At 35.5% G+C, this 27,369-nt stretch overlaps 1 protein-coding gene across 1 annotated transcript in view; it reads right to left on the reverse strand.

The window, feature by feature from the left end:
* The window catches only part of Dok6 (docking protein 6), a 443,157-nt gene that overhangs the window by 249,516 nt on the left and 166,272 nt on the right, over positions 1-27,369 (reverse strand). Inside the window, exon 3 of the mRNA NM_001191943.1 lies at positions 10,125-10,239. Within this exon, the coding sequence (NP_001178872.1) occupies positions 10,125-10,239 (115 nt within the window). The remainder of the gene's footprint in view (positions 1-10,124; positions 10,240-27,369) is intronic.

Genomic DNA, 27,369 nt, shown 5'->3' on the forward strand with positions numbered 1-27,369 from the left:
CATACCTATGCCGCTTAGAGATGTATCATGCAGGTAATCTGGGCTGCCCTGTTTGAGTGATATAATGATAGCCATGTAGTTAGAATGGGAACACATGGGTTGGCATGGATCACCAGCATGGATGACGTCTAACATTGACTCAGCAGATGGCCACCAAGTAAAATAAAATAGCATCTGGTTAACACTGAAAAGGTAAACTATTGGAGTTGGGAGCAGAAGGCAAAAATTCATGATATGCTCAAGCTGTCACAAAATTATTGAGTATTCTGGTATGGTGTCTAGTAAGAGATTGAAGCAGAATGCACTGAATTTTTACATACTATTCTTAATAGATTCCTTTCTTATTCCAAGGTTCCAACCTGAAAAGCCCATTAGGGGAATGACATATTAGCCATACTCATTCCAGTGGAACTAGTTCTTCCCTGTCCTGACTGTGGTTGCTCTTCTGTGATTACTTCAGAGTGATTTTCCCACTCACAGATATCCTTTATTCACCAGAGCCCTAAATCTGCAAAAGAAAAGGCACAATAAAGTTTCTTTTTCATGTCAGTTTTCTCTCTAATTAATTATCCTGCCAACCTGACCAAATAATGCTCAGAAATCATGCAAATAATTTAAATTTATGTGAGGTACTAATCATAATATGATTTAATATTATTTCTTAGTGTGAGTCTGTGAAGAACAGTAAAAATTCAGTCTCATTACTTTGTCATGACTGCACACATGACACTTTCACTATAGAATTAACTCCCCGACTTCCCCACGTGTTCCAGGTCATGTTAGGTGAATCTGTTCTTTTGACAATTTTCTGCAATTCTCTTAGCAGATAGCTAAGAAGCAGATAGTTTTAAACCAGCAATGTGATCTTATACAATGGAATCAGCAAACAATCAAGGTTGTTCCTACTTGGGTAAAGTTGCCTTTTAGATTGAAGAATAGAAAAACAAAAATGTCTTTCAGGATCCCCCAAATAATGAATGGGTCATGAAAATGCAGGACAGATACCCTCGGAGATAGAGAAATCCTGTGTCACAGACCATGTCACTCTGTAGATAGCATGAGGATTCAATGTCTGTCTTAGTTAGGGCAACAGGACCACACCTACCCCAACAAAGTCACACCTACAAATAGTGCCACTTCCAGGGCCAAGCATATTCAAACTACCACAGTCTCTAAGAGCACATCCTAATCTGGCTTCTTAAAAACAATAAAACTGATTTCTTCCTTTGTCTTGGATATATAGGAGCTGCTGCTTTGAAATAAACATGGCAAACTCACATCATTCTGTACTTGAACATTTAATATCAAAATCAAAAATATATTAATTGTTTTATGGTCTTATTTTCATTAAATCAGTTCTATGATCAGAAAGATAAAATGGTCTGTAATCTAGAGCATTGAGTTGTAGAATCTTTGTAGGAAGGAACATTTCCTAAATCTGAAGTTCACTCTAAGTCTTTTGTTTTTTTTTTTGTTTGTTTGTTTTTTTGTTTTGTTTTTTTTTTTTTTATTAACTTGAGTATTTCTTATATACATTTCAAGTGTTATTCCCTTTCCCGGTTTCCGGGCAAACATCCCCCTCCCCCCTCCCCTTCCTTATGGGTGTTCCCCTCCCAACCCTTTTGAAACCTGAACAATTTACATGGTTCAAAAAGAATTTCTCCTAAGAAAATAAAAATATGAAAAAAATAAATACTACTGATAAATTTATACTAATCTTCCCACACAAAACTGCCTTCACCATTTATTTGTTTTATAAGTACATGTTATACTTAATTACTTCACAAAATATCCCATTACCTAAACTTTTTTTGTTTCATTGAAAATAATTTATTTCATACATTATAATCTTATCATGTTTCCCTTCCCCATTTCCTTCCAGATCTTCCCTATTCGCCAATCTATCCAACTCCACACCTTCTCTTTCCTCCATCGCCAGTGGGATTGCAAGCTAGTACAACCACTCTGGAAATCAGTCTGGCGGTTCCTCAGAAAATTGAACATAGTACTACCTGAGGACGAAGCTATATCACTCCTGGGCATATACCAAAAGATGCTCCAACATATCACAAGGATACATGCTCCACTATGTTCATAGCAGCCTTATTTATAATAGTCAGAAGCTGGAAACAACCCACATGTCCTTCAACAGAGGAATGGATACAGTACTAACCAGCTATTAAAAACAATGACTTCATGAAATTCATAGGCAAATGAATGGAACTAGAAAATATCAACCTGAGTGAGGTAACCCAGTCACAAAACACACACATGGTATGCACTAATGATAAGCGGATATTAGGCAAAAAGCTTGGAATACCCGCAATGCAACTCACAAACTTTCTGAAGCTCAAGAAGTAAGACCATAGTATTCATGCTTCAGTCCTTCTTAGAAGGGGTAACAAAATACTCAAGGGAGGAAATACAGAGACAAAAATGTGGAGCAAAGGTTGAAGAGATGTCCCACCTTGGGACCCATTCCATATACAGACACCACACCCAGACACTACTGCAGATGCCAAGAAGTACATGCTGACAGGAGCCTGATATGGATATCTCCTGAGAGGCTCTGCCAGAGCCTGACAAATACAGAGGCAGATGCTTGCAGCCAACACTGTGCACAGGGTCCCCAATGGAGGAGTTAGAGAAAGGTCTGAAGGAGCTGAAGTGGTTTGCAATATCAACCAACCAGACCCCCATGAGTTCCAAAGGACTAAACACCAACCATAAAAGTACACATGGAGGGATCCATGGCTCCCACTGCATATGTAGCAGAGGATGGCCTTGTGAAGGAAAGGCCCTTGGTCATGTGGAGGCTTTATGTCCCAGCACAGGGGTCATAGGGAGATACTAAAGCAGTGAGACAGGAGTGGGTGGGTGTGTTGGAACACCCTCATAGAAGAACGGGGAGGGGTATAGGGAGTTTATGGATGGGAAACTGGGAAAGAGGATAATATTTGAAATATAAATAAAAATATCCAATATTAAAAAGAAAAGAAACCTAAATTAAAAATAAAACAAACAAGCAATAAAAACAACTAAGTATAAAAACCAAGAAAAACACAAAAGACACACACACACACACACACACACACACACACTTTAGTCTTTAACTAAAGATTTACAATATCTCCAAAAATAATTTTTTAAGATTTGCAGGTTCTTGACCACAAATCAGAACCAATATATGCTTGGCCATTATTTTAAAATAGCCCATCTTAAGAATTTTTGTAACAACTACAACAAAACAAAAATTATATCTAGAAGGTGAGAGGAATATTAATTATCTTGTTAGTTATGACCATTACTTAATTTATATATGATTTAAAGCATAAAGTTGTGCAGATTAAATACACATGAATTTTATTTGTCAAGAATCCCTAACAAATGTTAAGAAATACCAATTAAATTAGCTGAAACACATGCTTAGCATCCTTTTGTGCTGAATTCAAGGATGATTTTTATAGATGGTTTCAGATAGAAAATATATTTGAATCATGAGAATTATAAAACTACATAGAATCTTTGAAAAGTACTCATGGTAAAAGGAATAATAGACCCATATGATAAAGAAGTATGACACTGATCAGCAAAAATAATTATGCAGAAAACATACTACTTAAGAAAATAACATTCTCTTTGTAAAAAGACACATGTAAGCCATTCTCTTTGTAATGTTTATTTCGTTTAAGTGCATTTAAAATGAAATCTACTTTTTTTATTAATCATTACATTTGTTTACATTTCAAATGGTATCCCACTTCCCAGTTCCCCCTTTACAAGCCCCACCCCATGCCACAACCTCCCTCTTCTCCCTCCCATTTGCCTCTATGATGGTGTTCCAGCCCCACCCATCCTTTCCAGCCCCACCCCTCCACCACAGGATGGCTTTGTTGGATATCAGTGGGAGGAGAGGCCCTTGGTTCTTAAAAGACTTGATGCCACAGTGTAGAGGAATGCCAGGGTTGGGAGGTGGGAGTTGGTGGGTGGGTGGGGGAGGACTCTTATAGAAGCAGGGAGAGAAAGACTAGGATAGGGAGGTTCTGGAGAGGAAACCTGAAAAGGGAATAACATTTGAAATGTAAATAAATAAAATATCCAATAAAAAAAAGTATTATCAGACTGTCTCCACTTGTCTAGAATTTCCTATAGAAATGGAAAAACTACTTTCGTATCATTAATTACAGACAGGAATTAGCCTTAGTGATAGAGTGTGACCTGAAATTTATAGATAAAATAAACCCTTTTCTCCCCAAGATACTTTTGTTCATGGCCTTTTTATCACAGCAATAGAAACCATAACTAAGGTATCCTTCTACTGATCTGGTGTTTAATTTATTTTTGAAACTCAGAAATTTTTAAGAGATCATCTCCCATTATTAGTATCATAAAATAATAAAGAAATTCTTGAAGTTCCCTGTTCTGGGGAGTGGATAGAGGTACAGCTCATACCAGAAAGGAATACTTCTTATTTATCTTTAAAAAAGTTTATTTTTTATACTGGCAATTCATTCATGTGTTTAATAATCTGTACAATGTCTACATGTTACATTCAGTTAAAAAACACAACTCTTCAAATATGAATATTTCAATTTGTGGTGTACTATAGCTTAATTTTCAAAATTAATTGTAAAATAATTTGCAAAAAAGTAAATTTCTTGTTGCAGGTTTCAAGTCCCTTCTTTTCCACCATCAAAATCCTTGAAGTCAATTGCCAAGGTCCAGCTCAGCACTAATGTGCTGAGGAAGGCAGTAAGGGTAGCACTGGAGGTGGCCAAAAGCAACTTAAATATTCTTTCTGGCAACTTAAATATTCTTTGCTATTTAGGGGCTCAAAGCTGATAGCTTCTGATAATTAACTCCAGCTGATAGCAGCAGGGGATTAAGAAAAGAAACTTGGTTTCTTGGGATCTTTACTCAGGGCTCAGACTTCCTTAACTCTTCATGAGACAAAGTGAAAAGAAAAGACAAGAAAAAAAAAAACAAAAACAAAACAAAACAAAACAACACAAAAAAACACCAGGCACACACAATGGATGAAACAGAAAAGTACTATACTACCACTTTATTTTTCTTAGTATTTATACCTTTTCAGGATAATTGATCACGTGCTTTTATATTCACCTTTACATAAGTTCATTGTAAATTTAAGCTAATAGGTCATAGGTCAATACGACTTAAGTTATAGCAGAATTGTTTAGATGCCCTTCTATTAAGAATAGTATGTGACAAGAAAGGATTGAAGTTGCTGAAGGGGTTTGCAACTTCATAAGAACAACAATACCAACCAACCAGTGCTCCCAGCGACTAGACCACCATCCAAAGACTACACATGGGCAGACCCATGACTCCAGCTGCATATGTAGCAGAGGCTGGCCTTGTTGGGCATCAATTGGAGGAGAAGCCCTTGGTCCTGCCAAGGCTTGATGTCCCAGTGTAGGGGAATGTCAGGGTAAGGAGGTGGGAAGGGGTTGGTGAATGAACACCCTCATAGAAGCAGGGGAAAGGGGCATAGGATAGGGGATTTTTAGACAGGAAACCCAGAAAGGAAATAACATTTGAAATGTAAATAAAAGAAATCCAATAAAAGAAAAAATCCAATAAAAGAATAGTACCTGACTAAACATTTGTTATCTATATGTTTAAAGGAATAGTTTTTGTTGCAATTAACATGGTTTTGTCAGAAGACAGATCATCTGCCTTGTGTCTTGTTATATTGAAGTCTTATATCAATGAACTACTCCATTTATTTTCTTTCTTTGCACCTATAATAAATTATTCATTCCTAGTTTATGACCTTTAGTTAGGTTAGGCCTTATTACAAACCTAGAAGAAATACTTTCCTTGATTGTAAATTTGTTCCAAGCCTGTTTCCTTTTCCTAGTACAATTAACCTGTGACACATAAAGACTTACAGAGATCCATTCACTACTTTTATTCTATAGGAGGTTTGAAATTACTTGTATCAATTTGGGAGTTCTACAGAATCATTATCAGGAATTATAAAATTGATTTGTCTAATACATGAAAGTTCATCCTCATATTCATTCTGCAGATCTTCCCAATAGTGTGGGCCGACGCTCAGGAATCCTTAGGATATGTAATAGAGGCAGGAAAATGACATCACCATGGAGAAGCAATCCTAGGATGAAGTCTCTAGGGACTTTGTCTCTCGAGTGCACCCACAGCAGCCATGAAAAATAGTAGGCCATTTCCAGAAATCTCACTTGCTTACCATAGCCTTTCCTAAATGCCTTTTGACAGTCAAAAGTTAAAACATTAAGACATTATTTCTTATACTCCTTAAATGACTAACTGCTAGCAGGCTGCTTCATTCTCACATTAAAAGAATTTTTTAAAAACAAATGATACTTTAAAATAAGTCATAATTTAAATTAGTTCAAATTTCTATAAGTTTAAATAATTTGGATCTGTCTTTACAAGCATAGGAAATCGTTTTCTTAAATTAGACCACATTGTTTTAGAGAGCCCTTCATTTCTCAATAATATTATATGAACCATAAAACTATCATAAACTATTAAAATTTCAGGCCTGGATTGCTACTGAGTCTGTAAATCTACATATGACAAGCATCAGTATTTTTCAGAATGGATTGTGTATACAAGGACTGAATAGAGCTTTGCCTTGTGCTCTTGGAAATCATAGAGATTTTATTAGTAGCATTTTGATCAAACATTTTTATAATTAATAATGGTGAGATTAAAAACTATGAATATTCTTTGATTATCTTAAAATGATTAAAATTATTTAGTTTAAATAACATACATGAGGTTTTTACTGTGATTTTGTGAGCCCTTCATGTGGCAGTTCTGACTCAGAATGTTTTTGTTGTGAACGTGATGCCTAGGTTTTGAAGCTGTAAGGGCCAAAATACATTAACTGTGTCAGTAGCAGTTCCATGAAGCAGGTCTTAAAAGTGGGAAAAAGTCTAACGAGATATGTTGTAACATTTGAGTCCATATGCTTTTTCCCCTTATGATTCCATTTGGCATACATTTTGCTTAGATAAAAACCATGAGGCATGATATATTTTTCCACATTATAACAAAGGGCTTATCATTATGATGTATACTAGATTAGTCAGCTAAGTTAGAATATCAGTCTCCTTTTATAGCAAGCTTTTTTTTCACCTACTTCCCTTTGGAATAAAGTCACAATGAATATATCACATTTGAAAAGTGATGAATTACATGTCACTTTCTTTTTTTTTTTTTTTTTTTTTGGTTCTTTTTTTCGGAGCTGGGGACCGAACCCAGGGCCTTGCGCTTCCTAGGTAAGCGCTCTACCACTGAGCTAAATCCCCAGCCCCGTGCATGTCACTTTCTAATTAAAGGTTCTTCTGCAAGGAATATTTTTCTATCCCTGCCCACTTATTCGTTTAAACTTTTTATGTCAACATGGTCTCCAGATATTTATAACAGTTTATAATCCCACTCTATAATTGTTGCTCAAATTCTGTGGATTTTCCTGACTGGTACTCCTTTAAGAGTTTGTTTGATTAGTTAATTAATTAATTTCTGTAGTTTCAGCTTTATAAGATGCTCTGAGTTAACCTTGACTAGTACATCCCTTTCATCCTAGAATCAGTAAGTTCTCTGTGAATCCCAGTTAACCCTTTTTAGAAACCAAGTTCTAGATTCTTAGTATACTTGGGCATTTATTTTAAATTCTGTTGTTTTCTGTCTCTCCTGGAAATTGCTTAAGTGCACAGTTTACTGAGAACTGTGCTCTGTTGGTACTGATCCTCATGTACTGATGTGATGCTCAGGCTAGAGGACATGGATGCTGCCTGTGTGCTGTCACTTTCCTCTAGGACACATTGCTGCGCTGATTCCTAGAGTTCAACTAAAATACTCATTTCAAGGTCAATACAAGAAGAAGCACAGATGCACACATGGGCTGAGTCTGGGTTATGAACATGAATGTTTCTGAATCACTGTACCAGTATTGAGACATGAAGAAGTTGGATGTTATCAGTCTAGGCATATGGCATGATGCAAGTACAGAATGCATGTGTAGTATTGACTTAATACAAAGTCACCAAAATGCCACTTAAGAACCAGAATACAAAGAAATATTTACTTTTCCTCTGTCCCTCTGGCATATATCCTTTATCAGATAGGGGAGGTGATCGTGGGTTATAAGAAAGAATGACATTAAGCAGCAAGAATCTTTGAGAAGAAACTGGGTATACATGTCCATATATTTGTCTGAATATTGTGTGATAGACTATTTCTGAAGAGATGAGACACACACATGCTAACTTATTCAAGACAGAAAGTCCATGAAAGATTAACAATTCCAGCAATGCCAAATTTTGGAAAGCAATGAGTTTTGAATTGGGGCTACAGATAAGAGTATGGGTGACGAGATACAAGTATCAGGAATTATACAAAAGCAGCCATATCACCAGAAAGTTCACATCAACATGGGTGATGTCTTCAAAAAATACAACTGTGGAGCACTCCATGGAGCCTACCATGGTCTAAAAAATGTTTTTTCAAGTTTTACTGGTGAAAGTCTCTATTCACAACAACTGTTCTTTCCCATTTACATTGTTGGGTAGAGACCCTCAATAACATTTCCAATTTTTTTCCATTTTCATCTATGACCTTTGGTGACCTTTTGTTTATCTCCTCTTTCCTCCTGGAGCAAACATTGCACCTTCTAGATAATGTGGCAGTTTGGAAGTACAGGACACACACTACATGCATAAGTGTAAATATTGAACACTCACTTAGTAACTTATAAACACCAGGGAATGTGTACTCACAATCATTTCAGAAAACTGAAGTGTGAAAATGAGCAATGTTGCATGCTTTCCCATAATTTTGAGCCCTACCTTGAAAAAAACAACGATAGGAAACTGGAGTGCGATTTATAGCTAATTAAATTACAAAAGCCATTTGACTAAATATGTAAAGTGACTTGAAGTATTTCTTCTATAAGACTAATAATAAGCCTCAGAGTCAAAAAGATAGTATATTGAATTCATTGGGAAATTAAAGGAACATAAACTTTGGGCTAATGTTTCTCCAAAAATTCCAAATAAGTTTTTTACTAAATCATCGTAAGTAACACCATTTTTTGAAAATTGACTCTACAGTTATTTATACATCTCCAATTCTGATTATTGTAAAGTTGTAAACACCAGGCAACGAAACATTAAAATTAGGAAAATTATTTTTGTTGCTTTTTAAAGACTACTGAAGGGCTGAAAATAAAGGTATCCAATAAATTAACTATTTGACAAATTGCAGTGCAGTGCAATGAAGCTCCTATAAAATTCGATAAGGAGTTATGAAACATTTCTATTGACATTATCAGTTTTAGTACATTTCCTTGTATTAATTAAATGTGTAAACCTTTAGCCACATTTTCCCTGGAAATGATACCAAATCTTCCCTAAAATCCTCATTCTTGTTTTAAGTTCACATCTCTCCAGGCTTTGGACATTTTGCCTGTATCCTTTCTATAAACCCCCCTTTTCATTGAGCTGAATCTTTAAAAGGCAATAGGCCAACTAATATGTTACACAGCACAGGGACTGCTCCATGAAAAATACTGCAGGTTCAAACGACAAACTGCCTGTGTCTCCATAATGTCAAAGTGTTTTATGAACTTAGATGCTAAAATTCAATCTAAAATATATTGACTTATAGTAGTATTCTGATTCCATGAAAGCAACACATTACTCAAAGTTATGATCTAAAGTGTCTTGGGTGAGCTTTCACATGTCAGCAATACTACTACACCAGAAAACGCTTCACAGCTATACTTTGCCAAACACAAAATACAAGTCACAAGCTGATCCTGAACATCTCCCGGGTATTGTCTACTAAATTCTCAAAGCTTGAACCAAAGACCCAGGAGTCTCAGACCACCGGGGAACAAAGCTTCAGACAAAGACAAGATAGCAGAAATCCAAAACATTTGTTTTTACAGCATATCAGTATGTTGAGCTTCTTATAAAGCTTTCTACCACACATTCTCATTACAATATGCCATCCTATTCAGACTTCCTTTGCCTTCATCTGTGTGAGTCATTGTCTCTGAAGCAACTCAATTTCCTCAAGCTGTAGATGGGTCTGAAATTGCTTACCTGACTCACAAGCAAATGTCTTTGACGTTTCGTCATGAAAGATAATTGCCACTGCATGCTTCTTTGTCTCTCGAGGCAGCCTGGTTATATTTTTGATGTTGTGCAGTTCAGTTACCTTAAAAGAGAAAAATATTTTTTCTTTTTACTTTTGAAGTCCTGGGGATAAGCCCCCAGAGTCTTGTTTGTGATAATAAAACATTCTACCACTGAGCTACATGTACAACAATTATTACTTTTTATTTTAATGGATTGCATATGTGCTACATACAGTGCTTTAAACAAAATGGCCAGTTATCTCTACCCTAAGCCCCTAAGCATTTTCCAATGGGACATTGTACTGAGTTTGAATTAATGCTATCCACATCAGTAAAAAAGAAAACAAAATGTCTTCCATTAAACTTTCATTTTTGGTTATATTTCATGTTGATTACTGTATTTGAAATAGTCTAATGATAATGCATAATAGCTTCCTGGCAGTTGTGCTGTTATTAAACTTGTATCCAGAATAAAAGAAATATCAATCTGGTACAAAGAGAGCTCTCCATTAAATATCTGTTGAATATTGATGAGGTTTAGTAACAAGTCTCTTCCCCAACACTCTCAGAACCACACAAGACTAGGTCACTTAGCATCAGACACTGTCTATGGGATAAATAAAAAATTCAACATTCCAGGTCTCCAGTGCTTGAAAGAATAGTTTTGGAATGTTGTGTATTGAGAGCATGAACACAAAAGGCATAAAGTTAATGATTGCTAGCTCTCTGGTACCAAGACCACTGAAGCAGTTTGAGAATGAAATTTCAGCCTGAGGCAGGGTATTAATGCATGCTGAACTTTCCTTCATGATGTTTTTGTTTATTTATTACAAACAAAAATAACAAAAAACACTTGACAGCTTTGCACATGTGCATAGAACATTCTGGTTACTTTTCCACCTCTATTAAAAATTTCAATAGCCACATTACTATTGTGGGAATAGGCTTTTCCATGTTTAGGATTGTTAGCATATTTAGTATCTTGAACTTACACAACTTTGATTAGTCCTGATGAGTTAATGTTAGCTTTATCCTTGTAAGAAAGATAAGAAACTTGATGATCAGAAGATTTAACTGTCTTAGTTAGGGTTTCTATTGTAGCAATAGAAACAACATGACCCAAAAGCAGGTTGGGTATGAAAGAAAAGTTTTGTTTTGTTTTGGTTTGTTTTTGTTTTTGTTTTGCTTGTTTGGTTGCTTTATGCTTCCAAATTGCTGTTCATCAATGAAGGAGGTCAGGACAGAAACTTGCATAGGACAGGATGCCAGTGACAGGAGCTGATGCAGAGGCCATTGAGTGGTGCTGCTTGCTAGATTGGTTCCATTGGATTTCTCAGCCTGCTTCTTATAGAATCCAGGACAACCAGCATAGGGTTGAACAGGCTACATCCTTCCCTATTGGTCACTAATTGAGAATATGCCTTATTGCCAGATCTCATGGAAGCATTTCTTCAACTGAGAGCCATTCCTCTCTTGATGACTCTAGCTTGTGTCAAGTTGACACACATAACCAGCCAGTACAATGACTAGCCAGTGATACAGGTGGAATAGACCTGGTTCTAATGTGCAGGTAGACACCCACCTTCTCTTGCTATTGGTCTTTAGAGTGTGATCAATGGGAAGAGTATCTTCTTTGATCAAATAACCTCTCTTCTGACTCACTAGTATAACAAAAATGCTTTTACTTTACCATACATACTTCAATTGTCTTGGAGAAGACTAATGAAGGAAACAAGCCTAATTCCATTCATAACTTAGAACCTACCAAATAGAGTTTAGAACCATTAAACTTAGAACTACTAAAATCAATTTTGTAGTGCTTTAAGCAGAATACACATGCATATGTCATATATTTCAAAATTTCTCCCTCATATTTGAAGATAACACTGTTAGCATAGACCAGGATTTCACAGTGTAGATCTAGTTAAAGTGGTCACTTCCTGACCAAAACCTGCACTTATATCATCTAAAATAACATATACAAAATAACACTATGTAATGTCATTTTAAGAGACTTATGCTCTACTTATTATCTATTCTTTGAAGATTTTTAGTGTCCTAAATTTGTAATACCACATGCAAATCACTATCAACTCTAAGAGAATTTTCACATATCATTATCAATGTTTGTTTTACTCTCTGCTTATGATAATCTTGATAAGGTTGATATGCAACATTAAAATGGTACAAACACTTTATAAAGTTGTCTTTATGTATAAGTGTGTATTTTGATGTGTGCATACACACTCCATCAATTTATAAATCTACCTATATATCATCTGACTGAAAGTCGGCAAGAACAACACACTCCAATTTCTTATTATTTTTGAAGAATAACACTTTGTGGAGAAAGAGAAAAATTCTTCTTTAGAACAGAGTCTAATATATTATAGTTTAACCACATCGAGCATGTTCTCACATAAGGTAAAACTTTTGGATTTTAAAAGGATTAAATAATAATTGAGTCAAATAATGTTTAAACCCATTTTGCTCTAAGATTATAAATTGAAGTTGTATTTGAGAAGAGATATTATTTCCAAACATTATTAATCTCACCTAAACAAATAATATCAGAACTGAGTCTAAAACCAAGGAATATGTGTTTTTAAGAATTTATGCAAAATGTGAGTATATAGTTATATACTGCTATAGAGATATATATTGCCTATATGTACTAAACAAATATATAAAAACACAATCTTATTGGGGCTTTTTATAAATATTTTATTTTTAAAATGTGGAATAATTCCAGAACAAATATTATGGACTTTATATATTTTTTAATGTCATACCAAAAGCTAATCAATTAAAGTGGTAGATGCATCTGAGATATGTCCTAATCACTAAGGAATGCCTAACATCAGTGCCCAAGCATTCTGACAGCTGATGCAGTTCAAACAAAGTGCTTACTCTACTGGAAAATTTACATTTAGAAATGCAGAAAGTCTTAGCAAGCAGTCCCCGTTCCTATGGTTTCTGGAATAAATCAGGGTTTTGTTGATCAACAGTGTGGTAGCTTAACCTCTTTCACTTAAGAATTTAAAGAGAGTTCAGGTCCCTGAACTGCATTTCCTTTCTCTTCTCCATTTTTGTCCCTGTAGTTCTTTTAGACAGGAACAATTTGGAGTCAGAGATTTTGACTGTGGGTAGTAACTCTGTCAAAGAAGGAACTCTTAACCTTAAGACATCAGATGGTTTTAAATCCCTGAGGAGAAGAAAGAGCTGCAGCTTTGTTTAGAAATAGTAATGTGGCAGTATATGGGATGGATGCCCAGGTGGGGCCGACTCTTTCCCTCAGTCTCTGCTCCACACTTCCAACTTGGGATCCATCTCATGGGGGTGGGGCACCAAGGACTGACACTATTAATGATGCTATGATGTACTTATAGACAGGAAGGAGCCTGGCATGGCTGTTCTCAGAGAGGCCCAACCAGCAGCTGACTGAGACAGATGCAGATACTTACACTCAATCATTGGACTGAAGTTGAGGACCCCTATGGTTGAATTAGGGGGATGATTTAAGATGCTGAAGGGGAGAGCAACCCCATAGGAAGTCCAGCAGTCTCAACTAACCCAGACCATATGGCATTCCCAGAGCCTGAGCCACTAACTAGGAGCATACATGTGCCAATCCCAGGCCCCTGGCACAAGTGTAGCAGAGGTTATGCCTCAGTGGGAGAAGATGTGTTTAATTTCTCAAGATTTGAGGCCTCATGGAAGGGGGAGGTTTGGTGTGGTAGAGCAACCTCTCAGAGGCAAGGGCGAGGAAGATGGAATGAGAAACTGTGGGAGGGGAAGTAAGAAGGGAGGAGGCAACACGTGGCATGTAAGTAAATTAACAACATCAACAATAATGATGATGATAATGTCCCTCATCTACAAGGACAAAAATTTTAAATGATAATTTAAATGATAATTATTTATGTAAATCTAGTCTCATGCAAATCTACCACTTTAACCTAAATATCCTAATTATCCTGAATATAATAGTGCAATTTAAAGGGTTTTTTAGCTTTCTACTTGACACCCCCCCTAGTTCCTATTTTTTTGAGTCAGATACAAAAATCACTCTTCAAAGTCTTCCTGTTTTAATTTATTGTCCTCCTGCTGTGACAAATATTCTAGAGAAATTAGTTTTTTTTTAATAGAGAGAAAGGGTTTTATTCCCATCTACAGTTCAAGGGTACAGTACATCATGAGCAGGATGTCAATGCAAAGCAGCAGAAGCTTGAAGCAGTGTAATATCTTTACCATCAGGAAAACAGATGAAAGTATGCAGTTCCTGGCCCACTTTGTCTTTGCATATCCCTTACTCCCCAGGGAGTGGTATTTCCCAGAATTAAAAAAAAGGTCATCCCACATCAATTAAAGTCATCAGGATAATAATTTACAGTTATCCCCAATAGCTCATTTTCCAATTAATGTTAACCGTCACACTTTCTGAGAGACTCGTGCAAAGGAATAAATTGTTCCTAACGGGTCTTTCATTTTGTCATTTCATCTTCACCTACTAGGTGTAGTCTTGGCTTTGTATGAGTTCTGTTCATTTCACACTCATGACTTAGTAGTTGAAGACAGCGATTCCGTTAATTCATGGCCTCTATTTTTAATTCTTTACACAGACTTCAACACAGAATTTTTAATGGGGGGCTTTTGATCACTTTCTCTTCGCTATGAAGGCCAAAAGAAATTTGAAAACATTTGGTGAAGTAAAAATGTGAAAAGCATGACTTACCTTCTTGAGATCCATGCTCAGAGGAGAACATGTGTAGACATTTTTTTTAAATAACCAGATTAATGGTCAGTTTTACCCCTTAATATAATTTTAATAAGATAAAACCCTTACAGGTGTGCCCAGCTGCATGGGCTTTAGTTAATTCTAGATGTGTTTAAGTTGACAATGAAGAGTAGATTTCTATTCTCTCCTATCTTGCTACAAATAAGAAATGTTTCTCCCCTCTTCAGCACATGTGATTTGTAGACATTTTAACAGTTATAAATAAATAAACAAACAAATAAATAAACAAACAAACAAATAAATAAATAAATAAATAAATAGATAGATAGAAAATATCAGGGGAAATCTGTTCCTACAGTCCACATAGGTAAATTCGGTTGTACTGGGACTGTCAGTGAACTGAAGGGATTTGCTATGTTCTGGGAACAAGGTGATGTTTTCTTTCAATGACCCTTTGAGTTTTAAAATGACTTTATTTACATGCATAATGTCATTCATAATAAATAAATTAATACTAAATAATCAATTTAAAATTCATCATACTATTTATATTATGTATCTTTGCTTTAGATTGGTGGCAAATTAAACTAGATATAAGAATGTAATGTCAATACTGCTTTTAAAAACTGTAGGTACATTTTTTACACATGATTATGTGACAAGTATGATCATTAAAAACAAATACTTTACGGTTTACTTCATGACAGGTAAAAAAAGATATCTACCCATATAAGTGTTTAAACCTTCTTATGATAAACCTGTCTCAGGAAAATCTAAGAATGTTTATTTTTAGATTGAAAATAGATTCAAATTGGCAGATAAATCACATTCTTCTCCTTCATCCTCTTAATGAGTATTATTCCTGTACTTTACCAATCTTTCCCAATTATTTCAATTGAGGAAGTTATTTTATATTTTCTTTTGTTTTGTTTTGTTTTTGAGAACAAGAGTTTAGAGCTGAGTTTCACAAAATTTTATTGGGATAGAAAAATCGATTTTGTAGTAATAATATATGGGAATTTTATGATTTATTATTACTACAATGATTACCTCAATTAATAAATGTCACTGTCTCTATATTCTATTCCCAAGATTTCATAATAATAATTTAAATATTTGCATCACTTTGCACAGTAAAGTGATTCAGACACTTCATATGCTTCAGTAACTTCCTGACAAAATTTCCATTGAAATATTTTGGTTATTTTTCAACAACTATATTTGTATTCATTTCCCAGTAACTGCTTCCTTAAAATGAACTCTTTTCTCAGATAAATATGAATATCCTTCGTTTCAAAAAATGTAATTCATTCTTATATACACTTTTGACATACATCATGTGCTCTGACTCATTTTTCTCATAGGTATGTTCCTTTATGAATATTTGAGAGTGTTCATTACCAGTATCTACAATATTTCTCTTGTATATATCTGGCCAATGTGAAATATTTTAAATACTATACTACATTATATAATACAAATTGAGAAATGAGTCATTATTGATGCTGATATGTTATAGCTGACACTATCTGAAATTTGACCTCTACGTCTATGTGCATCTGAACATTCAGCAACCACAAACTGAAAATGCCAAAAAGTATATTATGTCTTTATGGAGCATCTAGGCACTTATTATTACTTTGAAATCCACATGCCACAATGATATTTACATGGTATTTAAATGATAATAGGTAGGGCAAATAACTTAGAAACCAGGGAGTGTTATTAGGCCCTGTTGGAGTAGGTGTGTCACTATGGGTGTGTGTTATAAGGCTCTTATCCTAGCTGCCTGGAAGTGAGTATTCTGCTAGCAACCTTCAGATGAAGATGGAGAACTCTCAGCTCCAGCTGTACCATGCCTGCCTGGATCCCACAATATTTCTGCTTTGATAATGGACTGAACCTCTGAACCTGTAAGCCAGCCCCAATTAAAAGTTGCCCTTTTTAAGACTTGCCTTGGTCATGCTATCTGTTCACAGCAGTAAAACCCTAAGACAGAAGTTGGCACTAGGTAGGGACTGTGGTATTGCTGTGATAGGACTGGCCATGCTTTTGTTTGGAAGGATGTGGATTTGGGGACTTCGTGAAATGCTTCAAATGAGGCTTAATGGGCTATCCTTGTAGGAATATGGAAGACTTTTTTGCTGAGGGTAACTTGAATTGTGGAAGTCTGGCTCTAGAGTTTTCAGAGGAGAAGAATTTTAATATGTGGCCAAAGGACTGTTTTTGTGATATTTTGGTGAAGAATATGGCTGCCTTTTGCCCTAGTCTGGAGAGTGTACTTACAGCTAAGGTAAAGAGATTTATTAACTGCATTGACAAAGGAAGTCTCAGAAACATCCAGCACAGACTGTTCTCTGGTTAAGTTTCATGAAGAGTGTTTTGAAAAAGTGTAGCAAGCTGAGCAAGGAAAAAAATATAAAATACATGGTTTAAATAATAAAGTGGCTCTAGGAAGTAGAGTAAAGCTGAAGCCTATGTTCTAGGAGATAGCAGATTAAGGGAATAGGACTTTGGGGCAAGATTCTACACAGCTAAATTTAGATCCATGCATGGTGGTACACATCTTTAATCCCAGGAGATAATACCAAACAGATCTCTCAGTTCAAGGCTAGCCTGGGACAGAGCAAATCCTAGGTGAAGAAAAGCTTAAGTCCAAGTGTGGTAGTATACATCTTTAAGTCCAGCATTGCTAAATTTGAACAAGAAGGGGCCATGTTCCTGCCCCAGCAAGCAGCAGACCACAGCAGTTTCACCCATTTGGAACTGGCCTTAGAGTCAAGAATAGAAGAGACTACTGGGACAATTGATTCTGGTTAGCCAGAACTAAGAAATTAGTGGTGATTAAGAGGATACCAGCATCACTTAGGTGAAATCTTCAGGAAAGTGTTTTCTGACAGCCCAAAGAAGTTGTGTTCCTCCAATAGCCAAGGTTGTACCTCCTGCAGCAGTTGTACTTGGTAATTTGTAAGAGTCAACCAGGTGGTACTGGTTTTGAAGGCATGAAGGCATCATGAAGAACAGTTGAGGCTTGGCACTGTGCGAGGGCATGGAAGGCCATTGGTGAAAGTGCAGCCTCAGTTACAGTTGATGGCCCAGGACTGAAGGGGTTAGGCAAAGGAGTTGAGGCTTGGCCCCATGAAGAGAGCCTATGAGAGGCTATTGGTGAAGCCTAGTTGCAGCAGAAGACCCCAGTATATTGGAGATGCCAGTATCATGGGAAAATCACCAAGAACAGCAGCTGCAGTGGAGTGGATCAACCTGAGCTTAGAGTGCTACAGAGGGCAGAGCTGGAGAAGTGACTCCAGCCCTTTGGAGGAGCCCAAATTATGTGTGGATTTCAGACATTTAAACAAACTGATTCTACCTTCTACACAATTAGACTAAATTTAAATGGTTTTAAGCTAAGAAGAGTGTGAGAATTTGTTAGGCAAGACCTGGGAAAGAAATATAGATATATGTGTTTATTTTATGATAACTTTTAATATTTTATCTCAAAGTTAACTTTCTTAAACAAAGTAAAAATGAGAGAAAGTCATGAAAATTTATATATGCCCTATACTCTTAACAAGAGATACATCTTTCCTTGCTTCATGTTCCTTAAAGCCCTGCGTTTAATTTTTTCTTTGCTTTTGTTAACAAAATCTCCCTGTAGCTCTCTCATGTGATTTCCCCAGAGCCTGGACCAGTGACTGATGCACAGTCACAGGAAAAGTGGGGATCCACTCAGGCAAGACCTCCCTGTCAACAAGCTTTGTCAGTATTTCAGTCCTGTGGGAAAGACAGTGGCAAGGTGACAAACTATAAAGCTTCTTTTAGAAAACAAACCTGCTGATATTTGATGGGATCAACAGCAAGGTTGACCTGCTACTGAGCTGGTGTGCTATTTTTAATTAGGGAGCTGGTTACAAGGAGTGGGGGACATGTACCTGAAGAACAGGTCATTCCAAGATGAGGATGAGAAGGACTAAATATTGCTCCAGAGGGTCTGGTGACACACTATTCCTTGTGCATACCCAATAATTGCTTTTGATTATAGTTTGATTTTGTTAGTATAAAGCAGAGAAATGATGCTATACGGGATTTGATAGCAACCTGAAAAGCTAAGCAAAAGAACCCTGGGAAAACTATTTTGAGTAGTATACTCTCCCTTGAATAAAATTATCAGATTATATTACAAATACTTGTTGGCAAAATTCTTTTCTATCTTTCCATGATCTATGGTTTTAGACTACAAAGTTTTCATGAGAACATCCCAAAATATGTGCCTTATGTTTGAGCATATTATGTTAATTATTACTTTGTAGAAACTGGTTCTTAATGACACTTTTGTAATCAAGACATAGGAATACTCAATGAAGGTTCAATGTTTAAAGCATGTTTCTGACATTGGACAAAAACTAAAATAGTGTAACCAGGATTGCTGGCACTAGAACTATTATCACAGTAATAGGGCAGGATAGGTAGCAATAAAAAAATTATATCTCTAGTGGTTTGCTGTAAATGTTCTTTCAGTTGTTGGACAGAAACAAGATTGACTGGAGAGATGGCTTGGTACTCTTCCTTCCTTCCTTCCTTCCTTCCTTCCTTCCTTCCTTCCTTCCTTCCTGCCTGCCTGCCTGCCTGCCTGCCTGCCTGCCTGCCTGCCTGCCTGCCTGCTTGAAAAGTCCATTTATTGATTGATTGATTGATTAATTTAATTTACATTTCAAATGTTATCCCCTTTCCAGGTTTCCCTCCATAAACCTCCTATCCCATCCCTCCTCCCCCTTCTTCTATGAGGGTGTTACCCCACCCATCCACCCACCCTTTCCTGCCTCCCTGCACTGACATTCCCTTATACTGGGGGATCAAGCCTTGGCAGGACCAAGGGCTTCTCCTCCCATTGGTGCCCAACAAGGCCATCCTCTGCTACATATGCAACTGGAAACATGGGTCTATCCATGTGTTCTCTTTGGGTATTGGTTTAGTCCCTGGGAGCTATGGTTGGTTGGTATTGTTGTTCTTATGGGGTTGCAAACCCCTTTAGCTCCTTCAATCCTTTCTCTAACTCCTCCAATGGGGACACAGTTCTGGGTTCAATGGTTGGCTGCAAATCTCTGTATTTGTCATGCTCTGGCAAAACCTCTCAGGAGACAGCTATGTCAGGCTTCGGTCCACATGCACTCTTGGCATCTGTAATATTGTCTGGGTTTGGTAGCTGTGTAGGTTACATGTTTGTTTCCATGCACCCATATCAGCTGGCTTACAACCTTGTCTGTAACACCAGCTCCAGGAGGATATGCCATCTCTAGCTTTTGTGAGCATTTACAGACACATTCACTTAATTAAAAATAATAATCATTTAAAAATACACAGGAATATAATTATTTGCAGACTATGACTATTCATATTATAACAGAAGTCTGAGAAAATGAAGCATAGTAAAATATTATATTATCCAATATTAGTTTTCAAATTCATATCTTAGTTGCATGGATGTCCTTCTAATTTGGCTCTTTGTGTATGATTATGTAGTTGTTAAACGTAGCATAGTAAAGAAAAGGCATCATGAATAGTTTATATGTAGCGCCAATTCCCTAATACAATGCTATTTTCTTAAAAATCAGATTCTATAGAAACACATTGCTTCACCCAGGAAATTATACTGGCAGGGAGAACAGGAAAGGAAAATGTGATGTTACAGTTAATTGCAGGAGACTAAATTAGCTCATCTTTAATAGAAAGTTAAGTGGATTATGTATCTCTTTCATAAGCAAACAGATGAAACTGTTAAAAATTCAATTAATTTGGTCAAGACAATTTATCTCATCTAAGTAGACCAAACCATATATATCTACTATAAACAGAAAAAGAAATGAATTTTTCCAGAATAGGTGGAGTACTTTCAAAATTGTAAAAGTAACAGGTTGCAGGCACCTTTAGTAAATTTAAAAGGATAAAATTATTCCATTGTTTATCATTAACATAATTAAAATTAATAAGGTATACATAGATAAATTAAATAGTATATCCCTAAAGAATGGGTGAGTTAAAAGGAAATTAGAAGCCAAATGGAAAAATGAGTGGTAAAGTCAAAAAACAGTGAAATCAAGAAAAAAATAATAAAGCCACAAGTAATAAAATCAACTTCTAACACGTTAGATTAGACAAGACAAAGGTAAACTAAGTACCAAGTGATAGAGGAATGAACAAGGACTCTAGTCACCAATAGAAAGCATACACTTGACTGCATACTAATAGGTATCTGCAAAAACATAAAATATTATCATTGTTAGCAAAAAATACGCAGAAAAATTGTATACGAATATGTACATCTTTTGAAAACTCACAGTCACAGGATTTCAAAACAGAGTTTTATAAATATTTTAAGAGATTGTGAGCCAAATATTCCAGAAAATAACGAATATATTTAGATCTTATAATATGTGACTTTCAATCCATTTTAAAATATTTTAAAATTTATAGCTACATTTATATTAGAATAAAACCCACAAAATACAAATATGAAAAAGCACTTATTGTGGGAGAAAATATAAAGATCAGAATATGTATGAATATACTTCACAAATTTTTAGATTATTCTTTCAGGAAAATCATCAGGGAAAAAAAACAATACTTTCTATTAGAAAATGCTTTCTGTATGAGAATTACAGAACAGTTTTCTGTAGGTCAGACGTCATTGACCAAAACCTATTCTATTTTAGGAATAAGCATCAGGGACCTTTTATTACTGGAAGGTTTACAAGAATGCTCTCCATAGAGCCTCTCTTATGTATAGAGAAGAGACCAGGAGATGGAGAAATTAAATTATCAATATTTTTAGGCCTGTAATTAGTAGAATATGGACATTAATAGGTTACAGAAAACTAATGAGAAATAACAATCATTTACTAATGGAATCACAAGCTGTCAATTTAAAATTAGTTTTCTGCATTAGCAGTTATTAGAGGTGAAACTAAAACAATGAATTCACAACAACAAGAAAACATAATTTAGGTAGAAATTTCCTTGTAGAGGAAACATTAGAAAGAGGCTGAGATGGTACATATAAGTAACATTATACAGACTTAGCAGGTTGTATTTATGTATTTAGGAATGTATATGTGTATATGTGTATATGAATATATGTGTATATATACATACAAATATGTGTGTATACACACACACTATACACACACACACACACACACACACACATATATATATATATATATATATATATATATATATATATACTGAAAAAGAGGTTGTAAATTTGAAAGAAAGCAAAACATGTTTATGAGAGGGTTTGGAGAAAGGAGAGGAAATTGAGAAATGATGGTATATTACAACATCAAAAATTTAATGAAATGTTGAAAGAGAAGTTGCTAAAAGAAGGGCTTTTTGATAAGATTTTTAATTTAATTTACAAAGGCCGGCCAATTTATTGTTAAGAAAACACTTAGTTACATTATTAAATGACACGTGCCTAGTTAAAATAAATGGATAACTTGTGGTACAAAATCATGTGATTTGTTAACTTAGAAAAAGTGTGTGTGTGTGTGTGTGTGTATGTGTGTGTGTGTGTATACAATGTTATCTAATATTTGGGTTTATAAAAATCAATTTTTAAAGTATCAATAATTAAATAATTTAAATATTTTTAGTATCAATAATTAAAGCTCAACATACTTTGAACTAGGGGAATCACTGCACAGGTAAAATGTTTTCTGTGCAAGCTTAAAGACCTGACTTCATATCCTCACAATGCAAACTAAAGCTGGTTCTAGCAGCAAGTGTCTGAAAGTCCAGTTCTTGTAGAGGTAGGTACTGGTGTTGTGCCTTGCTAACCAGATAACTCCATGTTGAGTAAGAATTCCTGACTAAAAGAAAGAAATGGAGAAAAAGCACAACATAAACATCTGGTCTCCATGTGTACATGGGTTGGTGAGCATACACAAGTACACAACATACATCAAGCACATGAACACAGATATATATATTCACAAGTCTAAGATTCCTAACTGTGTTAATATATGGAAATTGCAGATATGGAAAACAAAAATACTGAAGTAAAAGTTCCATGCTAATTGAATAAAATTTGTGGCCCTTAAGAACAAAGAAAAACAAACAAATGCAAAACATTTAATTATCACATTACTTGAAGTAAGAAGATGTCGATAGTTTATTGTTATTAGGGAAAGAAAGAGTATGGCACAGTGAAACAGGGAATATATTATAGCAATTAGGAGGAAAGCCATGTCGCTCTTTCCTTAAAGTAGTGTGAATAAAACTAAGAAAGAATGAAGGTCCTAATACAACAGTACTTGTGTGGATTAATAATGCTGGAAATATGTATAAGAAAGCATCAATGTACATTCATACAAATCCCATATATGCAAAGAGTTCTGCTGAGAGAATTAATACATATCATCATAAAGTATAACAGGATTACTATTGTTTAAGAGAAATTCTTCCAAAAATGTCTAGTTTCACTGGGAGTTTCCAACAGAAGACTTTTCTCTAGCTTGTCACTGAAGGAGTCAGCGATTCAAAATTTGGGAGGACTACCCTTCCTTGCTGACTTGGGGAGGGAGAAAACACCATGTCTAACTTTGAAGCAGGATTCAGTTACTGCTATCCAGGTGGTGGAGAAGGAAGGCTAAGCTCTGAAGCTTCACTGCCACTCACCTGGCCTCTTTGTTCCCAGAACTTATGACTCAGAGACTTAATTATAAATGACTAAATGCCTAGGCCATACACTTGGGCTTGTTCCTTGACTAGATAATAACTTAATTACCTATTTATTCTATTCTAAGCCCTACCATGTGGTTATTTCCCCTGGGTTTCATGCAACCCTGTTCTTCAGATTATGGGTGAATCTACTTGTTGGTTCTATGTTTTGAGTCCCACATGGCTGGTTACCTTCTTTTCAGTTTCATACATCTGTCTCCGTCTGTATTTGGAGCAACCCCCCTTCTACTCCTGCACTCCCACCCTACCATCTGCATGAACTCCCACCTCCTATTTCTTTCCTCAGCTCATTGGCCATAAGACTTTTTATTGACAGGTAATGGATCCACACAATAAGTAGATTCTTTCTATAGAACTTGACCCTGTGAGCTGTGAGAGTTCTCCCACCTCTACCTCATGATGTGGCTTAACAACATGGAAGATTCCTTCCAGCAAGCTCCTCCACAATTTAACTTCAGCCCTGTGAAAGTCACACACACACACACACACACACACACACACACACACACACACACACACATCTGGGTATGCTTTGACATACACAGTGTGTTCATAAATGAATGCTCCACCTCTGATTATGATAATTGGTTATTCAAAAGAAGAAAATTGCACCCCAAATCTTGTCAGTGTTTTAACTTTGTATTAAACTCGGGTTGGCAGTTGTGGGGATATTAATCAGATCAGTTCACTTGTAGAATCCAACTGGATTAAGCTGCTGGCCCAGCTCAGATAAGGCAAGCAAGCATAGTTTTAAGATGGGCAAATACAAGTTGGAGGTTAATTCTTACAAAACTTTCTGAAAGGACAGAAAAAAATAGCAGAAATAAAGTTAAAGTCCACTTTTACTGTATATGCAATGGCTAAATTGGCTGGACTCAGAAAAACAGAAATGGGAAAATTGTCTTATTATCGCAGATATTTCTAATATGTAAAAGTTGTTTGTGTGTGCTTGTTGTCCTGCTTAAAGAACACTTATCTCAAATATTTCCACTGAATTAACAAAATCAATTAAACTAACCCAAATACTTAGTTTTTCTAAATACTATATAACAAGAATGTATGACATTTCTTCAGGTTGTAATTGTAGGATCAGACTATAAACATCTGCAAGCCATCCAATACATTTTCCTGAGTCTTAAAGGCAACAGTATTTTTAAAATGACTCATTTTCTTGTCAATCGAATGTATTTTGTAGTTGCTCCTGAGTAAGAAAAGAATTGTTCAAAGGCCGATAAGATTTTTACTGTTGTTTTTTATGACGCTTATTAACTTTAGTAAGTCCAAATAGTAAATCTATCAAAATAAATGCAAAGCATCATTGTTATTTAATAAATAAAATATGCTAAGTAGGCATTTATAGTGAGGTAGAGTGTACAACACAAGAAAAATTTCTCATTGTTGCATTTTCCAGTTTCAGACTATGGATAGATATGTGTTCATTTCACAAAGGCAAAAAATATTATCCTCTTGGACACAGCATTTCATATGATATATGTGCCTGATATTCCACAATTAGGCTGATGTGACTGAAGGACAAAAATAGGATCATTTTAAGAGCCAAAAACCCTCAGAATATTCTGAAATGGTATTTAAAAGTATTGGCCTGGGCCTGAATCTGTGAAATGTAGAAATGCTACAGCAATGATGAAAATAACGTCTAAATAGACTTGTAGTCTTGCATTTTTCCTTTACATTATCTGATTTACCAAGCAAAATGACTCTTGAAGTTAAAAGGTACTGTTGTCATCCAATTTAGTGTTGGAATTGTGGAGCTGGCATGAGTTGTTCTCCTGATTTCTTACATGAAGCGGAAATGAGCTGAACAGATGACCCTGGTACTTTTTATGTCCTATGAGCACTGTCTTCCTACTTTTTATACTAGGTTATTATTTGCATTTACATAGGGGAAATGTAAGTCAGGCTATATATTTTTTTCTTCCATAGAGGCCATTATAATAAGTTGTGTTGATCAAGAAAGGAAGCAGACTACTTACAACTTAAATAAGGCTGAGAATGGAATTCGATGGTAGAGCACTTGGTAAACATGTGAAGGGCCTTGATTAAATCCCTTTTATCAAAATGAATAACCAAAATACTCCACCATACTCTAAGTCCATTTTAAACTTATTGTATAATGAATTTGACCCACATATGTTGTAATGTGAAAGGTTATAATAAAAAAAATCCCCCACTTAAATTTCGTTCTCAGGCATTTTTTTTTGAGCTACATGGAATAATTCTTACTGGAATTCTCTCAGATATGGGGGAATTTTCACTGGCCTAAATTCAAATGCTGCAAAGATAAAACTAAGCTCTGAAAGCTTCCTAACATTTTTAGGTCACATATTCGCAGATTTGTTCTGGTCCCCTTCATCCAAGGGCCTCACACCTGGTTTTCTACGTTTAAACTTAGAATTGTTCATTCAAATACTTCACAAATAGATAATCATACACTGACTTTTCTTTTCTTTTCTTGTTCTGCATGTAACTAATTTTCCATATTTATTTTCAGTACGTGCTCCCCAAGTAATTGGCACTTGTAAATATGATGAAGACAGTCAATAATAGAACAAAACTGTCCAGGATAACAGGTGAGGTCTATTGCTGAACCACTGTGTTAGTAGCTGTTCTTGTTCAAGAAATGGAAATGTCTTATAGCTGGAGGTATGTATTAATATGAGAGAGAATAAAGCAATACAGGATTTTTCTTATATAAATGACGTTCACTCCAGAATTTCTTATAAGATTCAAGGCACACCAAGCCATTGAGCATAATCTATTGTACATCACGAATGTGACCATCCAAAAATGGAGCCCTGTCCTCATGACACCAACAGGAGAAAGTTAACATGATGTGAACATGTCTACACAAAACATGCTTGCTTTGAAGGGTAAGTTGTAAAGGCAGAATCTTTTATTTATTTTTATAACAAGGCAGCTTTCACCATTTCTTGGACTCTTTCAGATGTTTGCTTCAAATGCAATAAATATTCTGCACCAAGGAGTGGTAAGAAAAAGGGACAATATTTTCTATACCACGTAATGGTGGATTTAATTGAGATTAAGGAGGTAAATGAGGTTTAGTGGCAGTACAACTGGGCTACCATGAAAAAAACTCTGAGTTCAATAACCAGCAGTTCAACAAGTAGAGATAAAAATGAGATTACTAGTGATAAAAACATTTTTCTAACATCTCTGAAACCTCAAGCCATTTTATCTCCATTCATCTTATTTTATTGGTTTTTTTCTCTTTATAGACAGCATTCATATTTGTATCATTAACTTTCTTTAAATGGCTTCTTTGTCATCTGTTCAGAAAATTAAGGAAAATTTATTAGCCGGTCTCATGTAAATTTCTCTTGTTCAGTTTTCATCCAGGATAAATTTGTTTTGAATATCTATTATGACAATTATGTACAGCCACATTCTCAACCCTAATGCATCTTTAATAACTTCCTTCAGTAGCTAGTGATTTGAAATTCAAATTTCTTTCTACTAAGTTTAAAAAGTATATACCATTTTAAAATTGTTTGATATAAAATTGATATATGCAGTAAGATCTCTTGTACAGTAAACATGTTAAGTGTGTAAATGAGAACATTAATACTTGTAACCATATTTCAGAGAGGGCCTAGCACACAGTTTAAGTTGAAAAAAACTTTGTATCCTTAGCTTATTTTTAGTAACCCTTCAGTAACGTTAGAACTGTTTTAAGCTTATTTGATTCATTATTTTA

This window comes from Rattus norvegicus, chromosome 18, assembly GCF_036323735.1.
Source record: "Rattus norvegicus strain BN/NHsdMcwi chromosome 18, GRCr8, whole genome shotgun sequence".
Lineage (NCBI taxonomy): Eukaryota > Metazoa > Chordata > Mammalia > Rodentia > Muridae > Rattus > Rattus norvegicus.